Here is a 21,461-nt window from a genome sequence, read left to right on the forward strand (position 1 = left end):
AACCTATACAAAAATTGACCATATATTAGGACATAAAAACCTCAAACTCAAATGTAGTAAGGCAGAAATAGTAAATGCATCCTTTTCAGACCACGATGCAATGAAAATTACATTCAACAAAAAAGCAGGGGGAAGTAGACCAAAAAATAATTGGAAACTAAATAATCTCATACTAAAGAATGATTGGGTAAAACAGCAAATCATAGACATAATTAATAACTTCACCCAAGAAAACGATAATAATGAGACATCATACCAAAATGTATGGGATGCAGCCAAAGCGGTAATAAGGGGAAATTTCATATCTCTAGAGGCCTATTTGTATAAAATAGAGAAAGAGAAGGTCAATGAATTGGGTTTGCAATTAAAAATGCTAGAAAAGGAACAAATTAAAAACCCCCAGTCAAACACTAAACTTGAAATTCTAAAAGTAAAAGGTGAGATCAATAAAATTGAAAGTAAAAAAACTATTGAATTGATTAATAAAACTAAGAGTTGGTTCTATGAAAAAACCAACAAAATAGACAAACCCTTAGTAAATCTGATTAAAAAAAGGAAAGAGGAAAATCAAATTGTTAGTCTTAAAAATGAAAAGGGAGAACTCACCACTAACGAAGAGGAAATTAGAGCAATAATTAGGAGTTACTTTGCCCAACTTTATGCCAATAAATTCGACAACTTAAATGAAATAGAAAAATACCTCCAAAAATACAGCTTGCCCAAACTAACAGAGGAAGAAGTAAATATCCTAAACAGTCCCATCTCAGAAAAAGAAATAGAACAAACTATCAATCAACTCCCTAAGAAAAAATCCCCAGGACCAGATGGATTTACATGTGAATTCTACCAAACATTTAAAGAACAATTAACTCCAATGTTATATAAACTATTTGAAAAAATAGGGATTGAAGGAGTCCTACCAAACTCCTTTTATGACACAGATATGGTACTGATACCTAAACCAGGTAGGCTGAAAACAGAGAAAGAAAATTATAGACCAATCTCCCTAATGAATATTGATGCTAAAATCTTAAATAAAATATTAGCAAAAAGATTACAGAAAATTGTCACCAGGATAATACACTATGACCAAGTAGGATTTATACCAGGAATGCAGGGCTGGTTCAATATTAGGAAAACTATTAACATAATTGACTATATCAATAACCAAACAAACAAAAACCACATGATCATCTCAATAGATGCAGAAAAAGCATTTGATAAAATCCAACATCCATTCCTAATAAAAACACTTGAGAGCATAGGAATAAATGGACTTTTCCTTAAAATAGTCAGGAGCATATATTTAAAACCATCAGTAAGCATCATATGCAATGGGGAAAAACTGGAACCTTTCCCAGTAAGATCTGGAGTGAAGCAAGGTTGCCCACTATCACCATTATTATTTAATATCGTATTAGAAACACTAGCCTCGGCAATAAGAGTCGAGAAAGATATAAAAGGAATTAGAGTAGGCAATGAGGAAACCAAACTATCACTCTTTGCAGATGATATGATGGTATACCTAGAGAACCCCAGAGATTCTACCAAAAAGCTATTGGAAATAATTCATAATTTTAGCAAAGTAGCTGGCTACAAAATAAATCCCCATAAATCTTCAGCATTTTTATACATCACCAACAAAACCCAACAGCAAGAGATACAAAGAGAAATTCCATTCAGAATAACTGTTGATACCATAAAATATTTGGGAATCTATCTACCAAAGGAAAGTCAGGAATTATATGAGCAAAATTATAAAAAAGTCTCCACACAAATAAAGTCAGACTTAAATAATTGGAAAAATATTAAGTGCTCTTGGATCGGCCGAGCGAACATAATAAAGATGACAATACTCCCTAAACTAATCTATTTATTTAGTGCTATACCAATCAGACTTCCAAGAAAATATTTTATTGATCTAGAAAAAATAACAACAAAATTCATATGGAACAATAAAAAGTCGAGAATCTCAAGGGAATTAATGAAAAAAAAATCAAATGAAGGTGGCCTAGCTGTACCTGATCTAAAATTATATTATAAAGCAGCAGTCACCAAAACCATTTGGTATTGGCTAAGAAATAGATTAGTGGATCAGTGGAAAAGGCTAGGCTCACAAGACAGAATAGTCAACTATAGCAATCTAGTGTTTGACAAACCCAAAGCCCCTAACTTCTGGGAAAAGAATTCACTATTTGATAAAAACTGCTGGGATAATTGGAAATTAGTATGGCAGAAATTAGGCATGGACCCACACTTAACACCATATACCAAGATAAGATCAAAATGGGTCTATGACCTAGGCATAAAGAACGAGACTATAAATAAATTAGAGGAACATAGAATAGTTTATCTCTCAGACTTGTGGAGGAGAAAGAAATTTGTGACCAAAGATGAACTAGAGACCATTACTGATCACAGAATAGAAAATTTCGATTACATCAAATTAAAAAGCCTTTGTACAAATAAAACTAATGCAAACAAGATTAGAAGGGAAGCGACAAACTGGGAAAACATTTTCACAGTTAAAGGTTCTGATAAAGGCCTCATTTCCAAAATATATAGAGAACTGACTCAAATTTATAAGAAATCAAGCCATTCTCCAATTGATAAATGGTCAAAGGATATGAACAGACAATTTTCAGAGGATGAGATTGAAACTATTACCACTCATATGAAAGAGTGTTCCAAATCATTATTGATCAGAGAAATGCAAATTAAGACAACTCTGAGATACCACTACACACCTGTCAGATTGGCTAAGATGACAGGAAAAAATAATGATGAATGTTGGAGGGGATGCGGGAAAACTGGGACACTAATGCATTGTTGGTGGAGTTGTGAACGAATCCAACCATTCTGGAGAGCAATCTGGAATTATGCCCAAAAAATTATCAAAATGTGCATATCCTTTGATCCAGCAGTGTTTCTATTGGGCTTATATCCCAAAGAAATACTAAAGAAGGGAAAGGGACCTGTATGTGCCAAAATGTTTGTAGCAGCCCTGTTTGTAGTGGCTAGAAACTGGAAAATGAATGGATGCCCATCAATTGGAGAATGGCTGGGTAAATTGTGGTATATGAATGTTATGGAATATTATTGTTCTGTAAGAAATGACCAGCAGGATGAATACAGAGAGGCTTGGAGAGACCTACATGAACTGATGCTAAGTGAAATGAGTAGAACCAGGAGATCATTATACACTTCGACAACGATATTGTATGAGGACATATTTTGATGGAAGTGGATTTCTTTGACAAAGAGACCTGAGTTTCAATTGATAAAAGAAAGAACACTGGGAAACGAATGTGAACTATCTGCATTTTTGTTTCTCTTCCCGGATTATTTATACCTTCTGAATCCAATTCTCCCTATGCAACAAGAGAACTGTTCGGTTCTGCAAACATATATTGTATCTAGGATATACTGCAACATATCCAACATATAAAGGACTGCTTGCCATCTAGGGGAGGGGGTGGAGGGAGGGAGGGGAAAAAAAATCGGAACAGAAATGAGTGTAAATATAATGTAATTATTAAATAAAAAAATTAAAAAAAAAAAAAATAAAATTAAAAAAAAAAAAAAAAAAAAAAAAAAAAAAAAAAGAAGAAATCCACTTCCATCAGAAGACATCCTCATACAGTATCATTGTTGAAGTATAAAAAAAAAAAAAAAAAAAAAAAAAAAAAAAAAATAAGCTTCACAAAGATAGGATAAGGTAGTGATGGTGGCAGTTTCTGGTGGGGGGAGCAACCTGGGCTTTTTAGTGGCCTGCCTGGTCACTCGGAGTGACCAAAGGAACCAGGAAGTTGAGCTGACCTTGGCTGCAAGGAGGGAGCTGACAACTCCGTCAGTTATCCCACTGACAGTCCCACTCACATCGACTGTTTACTTCTGGGTGACTGTAAGAACCATAAGAAGCTTCAGTGTCGCCATCTCCTGACCTGACAATAGCCCCTTTAGGCAAAGACTGCATGTCTGACGATCCCCAGCAGGTGCAGAGGAAGAAAATGAGGAGAGAACACAGCTGAGGGTTCAGTGGCCCTGCCATCCAGCTAACCAGGGGCTGAGCCTCTGTGGATTTTGAGGCCAGGATGCGGCCCACAGTAGGAGAACCCTCAGGAGCCGCAGAATGTCCTGCAGGGAGGACTGGACTGAGTATGGCTTCTGGAGACGGGGGCAGTGTACAGACAGTAGTGCCTCCCGGTGGCTGGAGCTGCCCCATAGGAAGGATGGCCCACAGAGGAGCCTCTCACTGGGATCTCTGGAATCAGAGGGGAGGGAAGCTCCCATGGAGGAGTGGGTGGGGCTAGTGGTTCCCTCAACTCTTCTACTGGGAAAGTCAGTGGCGAGAGAGGCGGCTGCCCTGGAGAGCTGTACTGGGGTCCTGCTGATTCCAAGCTTGGCGCACCGCGGCCCAGCTCACCCTTGGAATCCCATCCGGTCCGAGGCCGGGCCTGCTCAGAGTGTGTCTGCCCCATCTGTCTTCTCTGGGAGAGAGGGAGCCTCTGACTTCGTGTCTAACATGGAGGTACAGCGGTCCCTCAGGTCCATGAGGACCCAGGCTGGCCAGCTGCCTCCGAGGGGGCTGAAACTAAAGCCGCATCCAGGCCAGGCTGTCAGTGGGCTGGAGTGTGAAGCCGCGCCTTGGCTGAGAGCGGGCCAGCGAAAATGAGAGCCTGGGATGGCAGGAGTGGGGGAGCCGCTGGGCAGTCAGTCAGAGCAGAGAGGAAATCCATGCTCCAGGCAAACCCCTGAGCCATGAACCATGCGAGGATGAGCAGAAATGAGAGCAATCTCACTGAAGTCACGCACCACTGTCTGCAACCCCCACAAGCAACGACATGCCTTTCAGCCCAGTCAGCTGGGAGTCCTTGGGGCTTCTGCCTCTGAACACTGACATGGTGGTGGACTTGGGAATCAGGCATCCTGGCTCTGCTGATTACCAGCAGGGGTTCAGTTCAAGTTGCAGCTAACTGACAAGGGTGAACTAATACACTATAGTCCTAAAAAGGATGCTTCCTTGAGCTGATTTCTCCCAGAAGGATTTTCCTAAAGTTGTTTTCTGGAGACTGCATCCCAATTCCCTGTTGAGTCGCTCTCTTTGACCTTTGCTAAAATCTTAGTTTGGGATATGCTCTTCCCTCCATGGGAAAGATAATCCATACTTACTACCTGTTTAACCATGCATACATCAGCCTCTCCGGGCCTCAAGCATAAAAAAAAATCTATAAAATCAGGATAATGATACTTGTATCACCTATCTCATAAGGCTGTCAGGAAAATATTTTGTAAACTGTAAAATGCTATATTTACACAGAAATTATTATAAGAATAGATCTAGTTTTTTCAGCTAGTCACATAAGGACCACAAATAGCACTGTCTGGAAAGCAAAATGATAGACCTGTACTTTTTCACTGACAATACAGGCAGACTGATTATACATATATGAATCTCAGATATTTAAAGTACCAGCTGCCTATCCTCTCTGAGCTACAGCTACAGAATCTCAGGGTTATATCCTAATTTAATATATCATAAAGATGGTTGTGGCCTTCTACATATTCTAACACTTTCAGAGAATAGCTCTATCTCTGCTTTGTGACTGAGCATAATGTTGGTCAGTAATCTTTTTCATACATTTAATTATTTTTTTATTTCCCCCAATGCCTAGCATAAAGTAGCTGCTTAATCATTTTTGCTGAATTGCACTGATTAGGTAGAAAGGTGAACTCTGCAATGTTACAGGGGCTCCTTGCTCCATCAGTACATGCAGAGAGATTGCCTCCTCTCCTTTTCTATAGTTCTTTTTGCCAAGCTGGGGAAGAGAGAGAAATAGCAACTGGGTTCCTTCTGCATCAACTCAAGGTTTTCTCCTATACTGTATGAACCAAAGAAGTTCTCATTCCAATTTCTCATTTCAAACAGTATGCAATGACACTAGAGTACATACAATAGCAGTAAAGTATAGAAGAGCCATTATCAGCTAGTGAGAATTAGTATCCCACCTGAGCCCCTTCCAAGGAACCCTTCTAGCTACAAATTTACTGCTCAAAAAGTTAATGTCATGTCTCATGTCATGAAACCACTTAGGAAAGTGGCCAAGTCCTTAGTAGTTCCTAAGTGCTTACACTGATGGGGCTGCCCCTAACAACTGTTTTCATTTCTCTGCTGAACATCAACAATTGCCTGCTGGATCATTTCTACCGGATGTCTGACTGGCACCTCAAAATTCAACATTTCCTAAAGAGAAGTCACTGTTAGACCCACCGTCCTTTCTTTCCATTTCCCTATTTCTCTTGAGGACACCACTCTTTTCTTCCTTCTCCCTTAGTGCCCCGCTCCCAATCCATCTTGATAATGTCTTCCACATCCGTCTCCTTTTATTTACACCACCATTACTCTACTTCAGGCCCTCATCATCTTTTTCCGTGAGCTCTCTCCCATTGTTTTCCTTGTGCAATCTTCTCCTTTTCAACCCATCTTCCACATGGCTGCCAAAATAACATTCCTCAGTACAACCTCACAGTGCCATTCCCTTGCACAAAAATCTTAACAGAATCACATTTCAGAGAGATATCACTTCAGCTAACTCCAAATGCCTCTAGGATGAAATACAAACTCCTCGGTCTACCTGCCACCTGCCTTTCAAGACATTCCAAATTAACCCTCTTAGGCTCTAAGGCCCCGACCAAACTGTTCCCAAACTCAGCATTCTTCGCCCAGAATACCCTCCTCATTCTGGATTCCTTAGCTTTATTCAAGGCTTTCTACTCAAAGCCTCATCTGCTTTTCTATTTATCCGTGCTCTCTCCCTATTTAAACTACCTTGTTTTTTGTTTTGTCCTCTATTTTATTTTCCTATCTGGCATATGTGTTATATGACCTTTGTTGGCACAAAAGCTCTCTGAAGGCAAGCTCTGTGTCCTTAGCGCATAGCACAGGGTCTTGCACACAATAGGCACTTGATGGTTCTGTTAAGAAGGCATTTGTTCCCTGTCTACTCACTTAATTCTGGTCTGTTCCAATTACAGGCAGATGACTCTCAGATTTTAGGGGTGGTTTTGCAGATGACCTGTATGATCAGTCAGAGAATACAACACACTGATTCAAACTGTCCATTAAAAAAGATAAAGGGCTTTTTAAAAAAAGAGACAGATGAAGCAAAGTTCTGCTTTGAGAAAACAAAAGCTGTTGGAAAACCATCTAAGACAACAGGGAGAGGCAGTGAAAGGAAGTTTTCTTGGGATCTGACCACTGAAATGGATTTTGCTCTCTGCCCAAAGTGGGGAATGAATCCTTTGCCATGTTAAATGTCCCATCCAGATGTCTGAGTTTTAAAATTATCTATACCTGTGTCACAAAACAACCAAAATGCCCCAAGCCTGAGGAAGCCAAAACCTTGCCCCAGCCTCGGGCCAGGAAGAACTTGGAAACCAAGGATTCTGTTATGCTGAATGATAAAACAGAATCTAACTAGAGATTTTTCTAACCTGCTGCCTGCCATGTTCTGTCGAATCTAACTCCATAATTCACTTCTGTCATCTCTCCATTTGACACCACCATTACCATTTTTAGGCCTTTGTCAAAACACCCTGCTAGTGCCTCTTACTCATACCTTGCTGGTATATACTGCGAGGAGAAAGGAAACAGATGAATAAGTCAGCCTAACCTATCTTTCTCCACCAGATCTGCATACACAGATGAGCTCTCAAACTGTTCTTTTACTTGGGTAAAACTCACTCTTCTCCACAACCCACTGAAACCCCTCACACTAAAACGACTCTCAATGCACCCTACAACCAGAACCGCTGCCTCAAAAGCTCTGGCTCTCTCCACACTCCCTGGACCACTGCTTCCAGTCCAAGGTTTCAACCTTCAAGCTAACACTCATCCTGATGCTGCTACTTGATATTCCTAAACAGTCCCATAGATTGAAAGCCCAGGTCGTCCTGGGGCCTCTGGGGACCATCTGATGTTTCCCTTTTCCTCTCAGGTGCCCCGTCCCAAGCATCTTGTGTCCTTCACAGGGACTTCTGGGTCAATCTAGTCCAATTTCTAGCTAAGAGGAATTCTCCCCCCGCCCCCATGTACTCCATATGTATCCAATAACCCCTTCTTAAGGCACTGCCCTAGTCTGTTTTCACAGCGCTCTATGCAAACAGCTTCCCCCTAATCTCAGGCCTCAGTTTCTCCTTCCCCAACCCAGGCTCCTGCTTCTGCCCTCTGAGGCCAAGAGAAGCCTTGCCTGCCTTTCACGTTACTACATGATGGTCTCCAATGATCTGGAAACACCTCTCATGTACTTTAAATCTCCTCCACTCAAGACTACAGATCCCCAGTCACTTTAGCTGGTCCTTCCATCCTCTGAAGCCTCCCAATTCCAGCAGCCTCCTCTGGATTCTCTTCAGCTTAGCAGTGTTCCCACTGCACCCTCTCCCTCTTTTTTGGACTGGACTTGTGACCACAAATGAGGAAGGCTCTTATTACTTCCACAAAAACAGGGCAGCCCAAGGGTTACTGGGGCCCAAGGGATTCGAGGACCTCCTTAGCATCCCCCAGTAGTCGGAGTCAAAGGCCCTCCTGATGCTGAGGTTTTCTAACTCTGTCCACCAGTGTTCTTTTGAAACAACAGCGCCCAAAACGGAACCAAATTCTGGAGACACTGTCTGACCCGTTGGAAATTAACCAACCTCAAGCAGCCCCAGATCCTGCAGCCCTTTGGGGCTGTCCCATCCCATTGCCAGCTCCGTCAGAACCTGACATCCGCAGAAACCCTCTGCACCCTTTCTGCTGTTTAACCACACCCCACCTCTGACTTGTACTTGATTCTCTTAATTTTTATTTATCCAAACTTGAAAGGCATTTTAGTAGATTCAGGCCAATGGCCTCATGTGACAAAACTTCTGGATCCTCACTCTGTCATCTGGTGTGTGTTTTCTCCCAGTTTTGTTCCATCTAGACTTTTTGTTTCTTTTTTTTTAAGATAGACATTTTATTTTCAAAATACATGCAAAGACAATTTTCAACATTCACCCTTGCAAAACTCTGTTTTCCAAAATTTTTTCCCTCCTTTTCCCCACCACCTAGATGGCAAGTAATCCAATACATGTTAATAAACACGTGCAATTATTCTATACATATTTTCACATTTATCATGCTGCACAAGAAAAAATCAAATCAAAAGAGGGGAAGAATGAGAAAGAAAAAAAGCAAGCAAACAAAAAAGAGAAAATACAATGTTGTGATTCACATTCAATCCCCACAGTCCTCTTTCTGGATGCAGATGGCTCTTTCCATCACAAGTCCATTGGAATTGTCCTGCATTACCCCACTGTTGAGAAGAACCATGTCCATCCATCTAGACTTTTTCTTATCAACCCTGCTCCCCCTACCCTCCAGTTTCCTACTTCTCCCCACAAAGGAGATATATAAGCCAATATATGATAGGGCAGGTCTAGGTTTGTCAATTAAGTTTTTCTTCAAATTAAAAACATTTGGTCCTTCGCCAACTATTCAGAAATCTTTGGAATGGATTGCCTTGAAAGGTCAGGAGTTCTTGGTTTCCAAATATATTTAAATAGAAGTGGACTGAATATCAGTCAAGAATATTGTAAAAGGAATTTGGCTTTAAGAAGAGAATAGCCTCGGTCCCCTTTATGGTCCTTTTCGACTCTGAGATCCTATGAGTCATTCTGCTAACTTCTCTATTGCAGATCTGAGAAAGCTAAAACCAAACCATCCGAAGTCACAGAGGAAAAGCTCTCCCTTGGCCTTTTCTCCGATTCCCAGCCCAAATAGTCACAATCTGAATGGGAAAATGCTTAGTGACAGTCAGTATCCTATGCCACTAATCAGCAGCTAACTAGAGTAGGTAACAAGAAAAAACAACTATCGCTCTTTGCAGATGATATAATGGTATATTTAGAAAATCCTAGAGAACTAACTAAAAAGTTATTAAAAACAATGAACAATTTTAGCAAAGTGGCAGGATATAAAATAAAGCAACATAAATCAGAATTTCCAGATATTACCAATAAAGCCCAGCAGTAAGAGCTAGGAAAATAAATCCCGTTTAAAATAACTGTAGGTAATATAAAATATTTAGGAGTCTATCTGAAGACAAAGCCAGGAACTATATGAACACAATCACAAAACACTTTTCACACAAAGTTAGATTTAAACATTTGGAAGACTATCAATTGTTCATGGGTAGGCTGAATATAATAAAAATGACAATTCTACCTAAATTCATCTGCCATTAACCTAATTTACCTAATTAACCTAAAATCTGTCATTTACTTAATTAACCTAAAATCTGTCATTATCTTGAATTAGAATCTCTTTATTCAGTGCCATACCACTCAAGCTACCAAAAAAAGTACTTTATAGAGCTAGGAAAAATAATAACAAAATTCATCTGGAAGAACAAAAGATCAAGAATATCAAGGGAATTAATGGAAAAAAAAAATGCAAAGGAAGGTGGCCTAGCCACTACAGATTTAAAACTATATTATAAAGCAGTGCTCTTTAGAACCACTTGGTACTGCCCAAGAAATAGAATAGTGGATCAGTGAAATAGGTTAGGTACCCAAGGCACAATAGTCAATGACTACAGTAATCTAGTGTTTGATAAACCCAAAGACTCCAGCTTCTGAGATAAGAACTTGCTATTTGACAAAAATTACCAAAAAATTTGAAAATAATATAGCAGAAACTATGCATTAACCAGCATCTAATATTCTATACTAAGATAAGGTTGAAATGTGTTCATGATTTACGTGCAAAGGGGGATTCTATAAGCAAATTAGGACAGCACAGAATAGTCTACCTGTCAGATATGTGGAGAAGGGAAGACTTTATTGGCCAAAGAACAACCAGGAAACACTGCGAAATGCAAAATGATTATTCTGATTATATTAAAAAGGTTTTGCACAAACAAAATCAATGCAGTAAAGACCAGAAAGGAAGCAGAAAGACAGGGGAAGTTTTTATAGCCAATGTTTCTGATAAAAGCCTCATTTTAAAAATATACATAGAACTGTGCCAAATTTCTGAGAACACAAGTCATTCCCCAATAGATAAATGGTTAAAGGATATGAATAGTCAATTTTCAAATGAAAAAATTAAAGCCATTTCTAATCATATTTAAAAATGCTCAAATCATTATTAATTAGAGAAATACAAATTAAGACAATTCCAAGGTACCATTTCATACCTCACAGATTGGCTAAGATGATAGGAAAAGACAATGATAAATCTTAGAGGGGATTTGGGAAAATTGGGACACTAATACATTGTTGGTGGAGTTGTGAAATAAACCAACCATTCTGGAGAACAATTTGGAACTATGCCCAAAGGTTTATAAAACTGTACATTTGATACTTTGATCAAGCAGTGTCCCTACAGGCTCTGTATCCCAAAGAGATCATAAAAGAGGGAAAAGGACTTACATAGGGAAAAATGTTTTTAGCATCCCTTTTTGTAGTGGCAAGGAATTGGAAATTGAGTAGATGCCCATAGATTGGGGACTGGCTGAGTAAGTTATAATACATGAATATAATGTAATTATAAGTAATATAATTTATAAAGTAAATATAAGTAAAGTAATTATAAGAAATGATGAGCAGGCTGATTTCAGAAAAGCCTAAAAAGATTTACATAAAACAATGTTGAGTGAAATGAGCAGACCCAAGAGAACATTGTAGATAGCAACAAGAAGATTATGTGATAAATCAACTGTGATGGACTCTTCTTTCTCAAAATGTGTTGATTCAGTTAATTCCAATAGACCTGGGATGGAAAATGTCATTCATATATAGAGAGAGAACTATGAAGAGACTGAATGTGAATCAAAGCATAGGTTTTTTTTTTTTCCTTTTCTGATGCTTTTTCCCTTTTGGTCTGATTTTTCTTGCACAATATGACAAATATGGAAATATGTTTAAAAAGAACTGCATATATTTAACCTATATCAGATTACTTAATGTCTTGGGGAAGGGAGAAAGAGAGAAAAATTTGTAACAGAGTCTTACAAAAATGAACTTTGAAAACTATCTTTATAGGTATATGGAAAAATAGAATACTACTGCAAATTAAAAAAAAAAAGAGAGAATTGGGATTACAAGCCAGTTTTTCAAAGGACACTGTAATAAAGCCTATGAGAATCAAGTATGGAATATAACAAGGCTATCTATCTAACTCAACCACAATGAGTTTTCCCTAAACACCAATATGGAAGAGAATACAGGCAGAACTTGTGAAAACTTCCTTGAGTTCTACTCCTCATGAAGAATCAAAATCACCCCCTCACCTCCCCTCCAACTGCACAGGGGACAATGTGTGAATTCTGTGTTTCTTCTACTTAGAATATACTGTCATCATAAGGCATTACTATATCTACCTGTACTATATAGTTGTAAAGGAAATAAGAGATTTCTACGAAGTCCATTAGAAGTTGCTTTTCAAGGGAAGCTGAGAATGATATCACCCTGTTAGGATTATTCTGCCTAGAGGAACCAGTGCTATCTCTCTCAGCCTTTGCTTATGTTTCTCCTAAGGGAATCTGCTTCTCCCTCCCCAAGACAGAAAAGACTGGCATCCATAATGGTACCAGCTTGTCTCCCCAGGTATTAGCACTCTCTCCCTCCTGAAATAACTAAGGAAATTAATAATATGTATTAAGATACAGTATATACATTGCATTCCCTGAACCACACAAATGGCTCTTAACCCTTGAAGGTTTAAGACTATTTCATTTTGCCTGTCTATTCCACAACCTAGCAGAATGCCCAGCATATAAATGTTTGTTAAACAGGATTTTTCCAAGATGCTGATGCTGTCATGTTAGTTCTCTGACAAACTTAGATGTTTTCTTAATGCCTTAATGTCTTAATACCAGAAATTCACCTTTTAGGTGATATGCTCTTTGAGGGTATAGACTATGTCATTTTTTTATTTTTAACCCCTAGAACAGTGCCTTAGGCAAATAAATGTTTAACATTTATTAATGTCTGTTAATGCCTGCATCATTAAACTGTTTAGCCTGTCTTCTAAAATACGGTTGTAAGCCACTGTTCTAACTTTATTATCTTTTTCTCAATTTCTATCCTCTGCTCCACAGAATGATGTGGTTACTGAGCCCTAAACACAACTGGGTCTAAGCAAAGACCCAAATGTAGAAATTTATGTTCTCTTGCTTAAAATATATTCTCTTTCTCTCAGCCTATCCAAATCTTCCTAGCTATGAAATGTTGCTATTCCAAGGGAATATCCCTGATCAATTCTGTACCCAATGATTTCTTTTTCTTATAAACTCATCTAGTACAGTGGCTAAGACCTATTTGGCTTAGCACAGTTATTTAATTTTTGAAAAGTATCTTGTCTTTCTGGCTAGACTATTAGTTATTAATAGGAAGGACTATGTCTCATAGTACTCTGGAATTCCCCATGGCCAGTTTCACAGGGCCTTGTATATGACAGTCATTCAATGGCTTTTTCTTTGTTGACATTAACACAAGAGGCAAAGCTATTAGGCATATATCTCAAGGAAGTCAAAGACAGAGGGAAGGATGTCGAATATACAAAAATATTTGTATTAGCCAAGAAGTGGGGAAAAAAAGCAAATAGCCAATAGGGAAGAATGGTTGAACAAATTATAGTATGCTAATGTAAAGAAATATTATCCTTCCATAAAAAGAAATGACTGAAGAATTACAAGAAACTTAGAAAGAACAAGGCAGAGTAAAGTAAATATAATTAAGAGAACAATGTACATGGTAACCACACTATCACAAGGAAAATAATACAAAAATGACTTCAGTACTCCAATTACTGCCATAAACATTCATGGCTGCAGAGTACTGAGCGAAGCACACTTCTCACCTTTTGGAAGAGTTTGTGAACTAGAGGTGCAGAAGAAGGCAAACATTTTCAGACAGAGTCAAGTGTAGTTATGATTTGATTATGCTTATTTTGAAGTAGATATGATTTGACTATGCTTATTTTGAAGGAAGGGATGAAGAGTCAAAAAGTGATATTAAAAAAAAATCAAAAACTTTAAAAAACTATACAGTTTTAAATGCCTCTTTTAAAAAACACAATCCAAGGCATAATCAAGTTTGTTTCCTCACAGACACTTTATTTACCCAACAAATCTACTCCAAGACTCTGGCACATTGCAGATCTTTGGGGCAGGTCTTAACAGGAAGCTGAGAAGATGGTCTATAGGATTCTCCAGAGGTTTTGTAGCTATCACTCTATCCATAGGCTCCAGAAAGGCAAAGAATAAATCTTGCCATCAAGTCAAACGCCCAAGGATAAAATCTCTGAGGACAGGGGAATACATGTTGTCTCTTCTGCACTTGGAAGCTAGCTGACTAAAGTTGAGTCCGAAGAACTAACAGACAGACTAGGATGTTGCCAAGAGCTCTCATAGAAAGCTCTTTCGGGGAAAGACAATCCAACACTGAAGGTATCAGGATACCTCCCCCTACAGCTCCTGACTGTCTCAAATGTGGACATCTGCCAAGTTCTTGCTGCTTAATAGTTCTTTCTTGTTACATAAAATAGTCAGGAACAACGGACATAAATAACTAATTTGGGGGGGAGGGGAGGAATCCTTTGGGCTCCCTGGTGCTACTATTAAGGCAAAGGAGGCGCATCATGGAGGAAGAATACTGGACTTGGACCTGGGTAACAATCCTGGCCTATTCCTACCCTGAGCGATTTAATTCTCCTTTAGGGCTTTATTTCCCTCAACCATACAATAAAGTTTGTCTACATCAGGAGTCTTAACCTTTTTTGTGTGTATGTCATGGCTCTGAAGCCTATAGATCCCTTCTAAGAGTTTTTTTTTTTTTTTTAATGCATAAAATAAAGTCTTATATATGATTTTATGAATGCAAGTTTTATTCTTAACTCTATCTACTTATTCACTAGATTTGTAGTTAAAATAAGTCATTACCTGGTGTTTTCTGAACTCAAAAAACTCAGTAAGTGAACAGCCCAAAGGATAGGTCCTATGTATGTTGCAAAGGCTGTGAGGAACACGGCTGGTAGTTTTACATAGTGGTCTAGGCCAACAAAGCCTGCTGAAACATCCAGTGTGGCAAGGTTATTGGAATTGCCCTGAAAATAGAGGATAAGAAAGGCAGATGAGTCTAGTTACCTATTAAATTTATTAAAACATTTTAAAAGATTATATAATGCTTAGAGGGTTTAATGCCAATAGTCAAATCTTAATTATATATTTATTCATTAAACTTTTTATTAAGACAATATAAACATGACACCATGCTAAGTACTGCCAGAGGTACAAAGACACAAGGTTTTTATTGTCAAGGAGTTGACATATAGTTTGGCAAAGGAAATTCAGATGAATAACTCACATAATCATAATATAAAATAGACTATGATGTGCACATCAGAAAATTCCCTGGAATACAGAGAAACTTGACTTCAAATCCAGCCTCAGACACTTTCAGACACATAGCTATGTGACCCTGGGCAAATCACTTCACCCTGTTTGCCTGAGTTTCCTTGTCTGTAAAAGGAGCAGGAGAAGGAAATGACCAACTGCTCCTGTATCTTTGCCAAGAAAACTCAAGCATAGTCATGAAGGTAGACGTAGCTGAAACAACTCAACAACAAAAAGGGAGGGACATCTGTAATCACAACTTCACAGGGTGGTTGTGAGAAAAATCTTTCAAAAAACTTTTAAGAAAGCACAAAAAATATGAATCGTTATAGGGAAACAAGGAGAGCACTGCTTGCTTTTCAATTAAATTTTGGAAGTTTTAGGCTTTTTAGACTTAGAGGGACTTGATCACCAACTTCAAGTAGGTGAGTGCTTCTGAGGATGAAGCAAGGACAAGGCTCAGCTAACACATGTCCAGGACAGAGCTGTACTCAATGGGAAGAAGTTACAGGGGAACCAGCTTCAGCCTCAAATAAGGAAGGACTTTCTAACCTGGTGAAAATCCAATAGGCTGTAGCACTAGGCAGTGACCTTCCCATCACTGATGGTATCTAAGCAGAAATGAAATGATCACATTAAGCTGAAGGTAATTCTCACTTTAGTGTGACACTTGGAAACTAAATACCTTTTAGGACTCCTCCACTTCCTGGATTGTATAATGATAAGAATTTTGCTATTGCCTCTAAATTCCCCAATGTCTTATTTCTCAGAATTCCCAGCTTCTTAAACTAGGAGTTGCAACCCTATATGGGGTAGCGTGATTGAATGTGGGGTTGGAGAAATTATGATTTGTAATCAGTAAATATTTGATTTATATATCTATTTTATATGCTATAAACCCAAAGTAATGTAAAAATTTCTAGGGCAAAAAGGGGTTGCAAGTGGAAAAAGTTTAAGAAGCCCTGCTTTATATGAAGCCCTACATGCCCTTAAGAAGTGGTGTACAGTCTACCTCAGCTCAGCTATTTCTTAAAAAGCAAGTTCCATTGATGCCTTTTATTATTACACCACAATCATTTCTAAAGTATTTTTCTGTGGTCAGAGAAGCATAAGAAGGCTTATTTGAAGTGATTAAAAAAAAAAAAAACGGAAGAAAGAAGAACCAGGAAAATTATATGTAATGACTATAGTAATATAAACAGAAAGAATAAATAATTTAAACTGAACCATATATAATTATAATATTTATGATTGGTTCAATAGAAGAGTTGAGAAAATCAATTTCTTCTCTTCTTTACAGAGATGGGGGATTATAGCAATGTAATATTACATATACTATCAAATACAATTGGTTTATTGATGACTCTTCTAAACTTTCCCCCTCTCTTTCTGTTTATATCTTTGTTATAAGTAGGGCTTTGAAGGGCAGGGGAGAGGGGATGAGCTTATTCAGAAAGAAGTGATATAAAAGCAAAAGAGCTCAATAAAATAACATTTTTAAAATGAGAGAGTTGAACTAGATGGTCTTCAAGATTCCTTTCAGGTCTACATCTATGATCCTATGCTTATTTCATTTTGCATCAATTTATATAAATCTTCCCATTCTTCTGAATTCCCTACATTCTTTATTTCTATCTGCAGAATAATATTACATTACATTCATATATACAAAATTTATTTAGCCATTCTCCAAATAGGTGCTCACTTTGTTTCCAGTTCATACATACCATTAAATATCCTAATAGTGTTATAAATATTCTGATTTATATTGAAATTCTTATTTCTTATTAGACTGCCTAGTAATGGGATCTCTGAATCAAAAGGTATGAACAGTTTAATCACTTTCTTGCATAATTTCTAATTGTTATCCAAATGGTTGCTCTAACTCACATCACCCTCAGCCTATTAGTGTGCCTATATTTCCATAGCCCCTCCAATATGGTTTTCCATTTTTTCCATCTTTACCATTTTGTAGGGTGTTGGGTAAAATCAGCATTTTAATGTGGAGCAGGTACTCAAATAGTCATTCATGGTTTCCAATCACTTTGGAAACTTTTCATATTAATAGCCATTGTCTCTTAAAGAAGAATTTTAAATTATCTTTCTTCTCCCTGTCCTCTGAAATCACATTTGAAGTCAGAAGGCTGCATACAAATCTAGAAGGAAATCTAACTCTAACAAAGAGGGAATAAGTGATGATCTAGGGAAGTTAGGCAGCTGAACAATTCTATCTAAAGCTCTTTACAGCATAACTTAGTGAATTCCTAGACTTTTAGATTACCCATATTTAATAGTTTTTGTTTTTTAAATTTTAATCCCTTGATAAATTGATATCTTGATAAACTGAATACAGATGATGTGGGGATTAAAGGCGAAAGAATCTTTGCCATTATTTTCCTTAATTCACTAGAATGAATTGTTGAGGCTAAAAACCAAGAACACATTTGTTATCTAACATCACCATATGTAGTTCTACTGGGAAGGATCATCATGTATTAGCTTCTTCTTGAGTATTCTTGAGTATTTACAGTATTCTCTAAAAATGTTAAGGATGGAATAACGATAGAACATACCAGATTGTGTATGATTAATTCACACATGCTCATGAAATGCAAGTACATTGTCTCTTACTAATTAAAGAGCTTGATTTTTATAAGCAAGATTTCAGTTGACCACATAGTAAACTTAGGAAATCTTGGAAAAAGTCTCTCAATCTATCTTTCTGAACAAGATAGAGAAATGTGGATTGGATAGCAGAAGAGGTGGATCATACCTAAATAAAGAATATGGATTAATGGGTCAATATGAAGGGAGAGCTCCATTTTCAAGTAGAAAACTTTGTACTGGATTTTGTCTGCCCCTCACCCCCCCCAAAAAAAAAACACATTTCAATTGCAAGAAGTTTATTAGAGATCATCTTGGCCCTCTTTCTCTTTTCTCTCTACATCATGGATTATTACATCTGCTCTCCCAACTCCAAGGATTATCTCTAAGTGATTGACTTCTATATCCACCTAGATGTCCCAACAGTCCCTGAAACTCAGTATGTATTAAGCTGAATTATCTTCTTCTCATTCTAATTTCATTATTCTGTTGATGATCCTAGACACCATAGCTCAAAACCTCAATCATCTTCCTCTCTTCTTCATTCTCTAATAACTGCCGACTCCTACAGATTCCATCTTTGCAAATGTTCTTATATACAACCCCTCCTTACTACTCCCATTATTCTAGTTCAGGCCAAAAACACACAAAAATAATGCGACAGTTGGAAGACTCTTGGCTTTTTGTAGCTAAAAAGGAATCCTTTCTATGACATCTCTCCAGCTACTACTTAAAAAAATAATCTTTGGTGACAGGCAATCTACCACTTCCTGAGGCAGCCCATTCCAAAAACTCCATTTTTACAGAGGAGGAAACTGAAGTCCAGAATGGTTGGACAGTCACAAAGAAGGTGGCAGAAGGGGATTCAAAACCAGGCTCTCGAATTTCAAGTCCACTGTCCACTCTCTTTGGACCAAGTAGAATAAGTCGAATCCTTCAATCATAATAAAAGCTGGTGTTTTAAGGTTTATAAAGCACTTCACATGTTGTTTCAATAGATGAGATTATCCATGCAGGCCCTTCACATCCTATATGAAGACAGTCAGAATGTGTCCCCAAAGTTCACTCTTCTCTAGGAAAATATCCCCAGTCTTCCAAGTGTTCTCATCTTAGTTAAGTGTTGAATTCCTTCCCCCATCCTGACTGCTCAACTCTAGACACTCTTGACTCCCAGAACTAAATATAAATAATTCTCCAGATGCGACCTGACTAGAGGACAACAGACCTTCAATAACCTGTTCCTGGACTCTCTGTTTCTCCCTAAGGACTCTAAAATGTTCTTCGTTTTCTGGCTCAAACTGTTGACTCACACTGAGCTTCCAGTGCACTAAGACCTTTTCACAGGAATTATTTGCTATTTTCCAACAGAGTTCACTTGTACAATTGATTTTTCAAACAAAACAAAACAAAACCAAACCAAAAAAACCACCCCAAAAAAACAGGGTAAGTATAATAGAAAGAGCATTTAATTCCCTGTTTAAGAACCAAGGTTTGAAACTTGAGGGTGGTATTTACTTTGAGAACTTGGGTGACCCCCAAGTCTTTCTGGGCCAAGGTCCTTCTTTTCTAGTTCTAACTTCTAGGATTTTGCATTGATCCTAATTCAATTTAATCTGCAATTAGTCTTAGCTCATAATCTGTTCTAATTCTTGAACTCTTTTGTCTCCTAATTTTGAGATGGAGCACAGCCCAAAAGACAAAGTCAGTGTCAGAATCAGAAAGCTCTGGTTATGACATATCCTTGGCTGTGTGATCTTATGCAAATTCCTAAATCTTTCACTGATACATCAGGTAACTCTCTAAGATTATCAATTATAGAACAGTGAGTTTCTTTATCACAAAATCCCACAAACAAAACCAAGAAAACACTGATGAAATAAGGCTAGAAACCCCCTTCCTCCTCCAACTGAAAAAAATCTATTATTCAATATGTTAATTATCCCTCCATCTCAGCTTTATGTTCTCTATGCTTACCAATTGTCTAGGATTATCTATTATAAGAATGTTGTCTAAGACTTTATCTATGATGTTTATGCCTTGATCTGATAAAATATTGAACAGGTTCTAGGAAATTTACTTAACTTGTTTGACTTTTTCCAATGTCTCCTCACTTGTAAAACCAGGAGATTGGAATGACTTGTTCTCCAAGGCCCTTTCCAGTCCTAAAGTTTATGATCCTGGTCTCCTAGACTGCAATCTAATTTATCCTTCACGTAACTGCCAAATTCATCTTCCTAATGAACACACTCTTCTGCTCCAAAATTCTGTGCTTTGTGTCCACAAAATATAACATGAATTCCTTAGGCTGGAGTTTTTAAAGGCCCTCCATAATCTGACTATTTCTACACTATTTCCAGCCTTATTTCTACACTATTTCCAGCCTTATTTCTACACTATTTCCCTTCTCACACTTTGATTGCCAGTCAAACTGAACTTTAATTATTTCATAATCTAGTCCTTCCCTCTGATACAGTATAGCCTCATCCCTAGAATGTACTCCCTAGAGATAATCCTCTTTTTTCTCCAAGGTCTAGCTCAAGTACCACCTTCACCATAAGGATTTCCATAATCCTCCCACTCCAGTTCAAAGGGACCTCCCTCTCCACATTTTTTTTTTTTAAATCACTTTGGGGCTCTCTTTGTCCTTATCCTATTCTACCTATGTCATACTTATCTATGTACCTGATATAGCCTCCCAATCAGACTAAAGTCCTTGAGGGCAAGGACTACAGTCTTTTATCTTTATACAGTTATTGCCATGCCCGAGTTGGCATTTATTAAAAAAAAAAAAACTGACTGAATTGAATTCTGTTGAATAGTTATTGTTCCACCTCTCATCCAGGAAATTGGCAGAGATGACAAGCTAATGGAAATAGTCAATGTCAGAACTACAGAAAGCTAGTACACAGATACACTCTTGGTAGAGTTGTGAAATGGTGCAATTTGGAAAACAATTTGGAATCATGCAAAAAAAAAAAAAAAAAGTAACTAAAAAGTCCATACCCTTGGACTAAAAGATCACATATCTGTATACACAGACAGACAGACACACACCACCTTCTCCTCCCCCCTCCCCTAGCTCCAGGAAGTCTACAACAGAAAAGAAAGCTCCCATATATACCAAACTATTCATCTATTCAGAGCATCCCCTTCTAGAAAAGCAAAGACTAGAAACAAAGGAACTGTCATTAATGGAATATTATCACACAATAAGAAAACAATGAATATAAAGGACAGACAAACAGAAGACATATAAAGTGATATAGAATGAAGTAAGCAAAACCAAGAAAACAATTTACACAATGGCAATTTAGTAACTGGAAAGAACAACAATAAAAAAAGTGATCCCTGTATAATTATAATGAATACGTTTGACCTAGGAGAAAAGATTACAAAACGTATTTTCTTCCCTTCTTTGCAGAGGTGAGGGATTGGTTG

General features: G+C 37.8%; 1 protein-coding gene across 2 annotated transcripts in view; it reads right to left on the reverse strand.

Annotated features, from left to right (window-relative positions):
* The window catches only part of PIGG (phosphatidylinositol glycan anchor biosynthesis class G), a 91,519-nt gene that overhangs the window by 17,308 nt on the left and 52,750 nt on the right, over positions 1–21,461 (reverse strand). For both annotated transcript variants that reach the window (XM_051967478.1, XM_051967479.1), the window contains exon 12: positions 14,967–15,130. In XM_051967478.1, coding sequence (XP_051823438.1) covers positions 14,967–15,130 — 164 coding nt within the window. The remainder of the gene's footprint in view (positions 1–14,966; positions 15,131–21,461) is intronic.

Source organism: Antechinus flavipes, chromosome 6, assembly GCF_016432865.1.
Source record: "Antechinus flavipes isolate AdamAnt ecotype Samford, QLD, Australia chromosome 6, AdamAnt_v2, whole genome shotgun sequence".
In the NCBI taxonomy this organism is placed as follows: domain Eukaryota; kingdom Metazoa; phylum Chordata; class Mammalia; order Dasyuromorphia; family Dasyuridae; genus Antechinus; species Antechinus flavipes.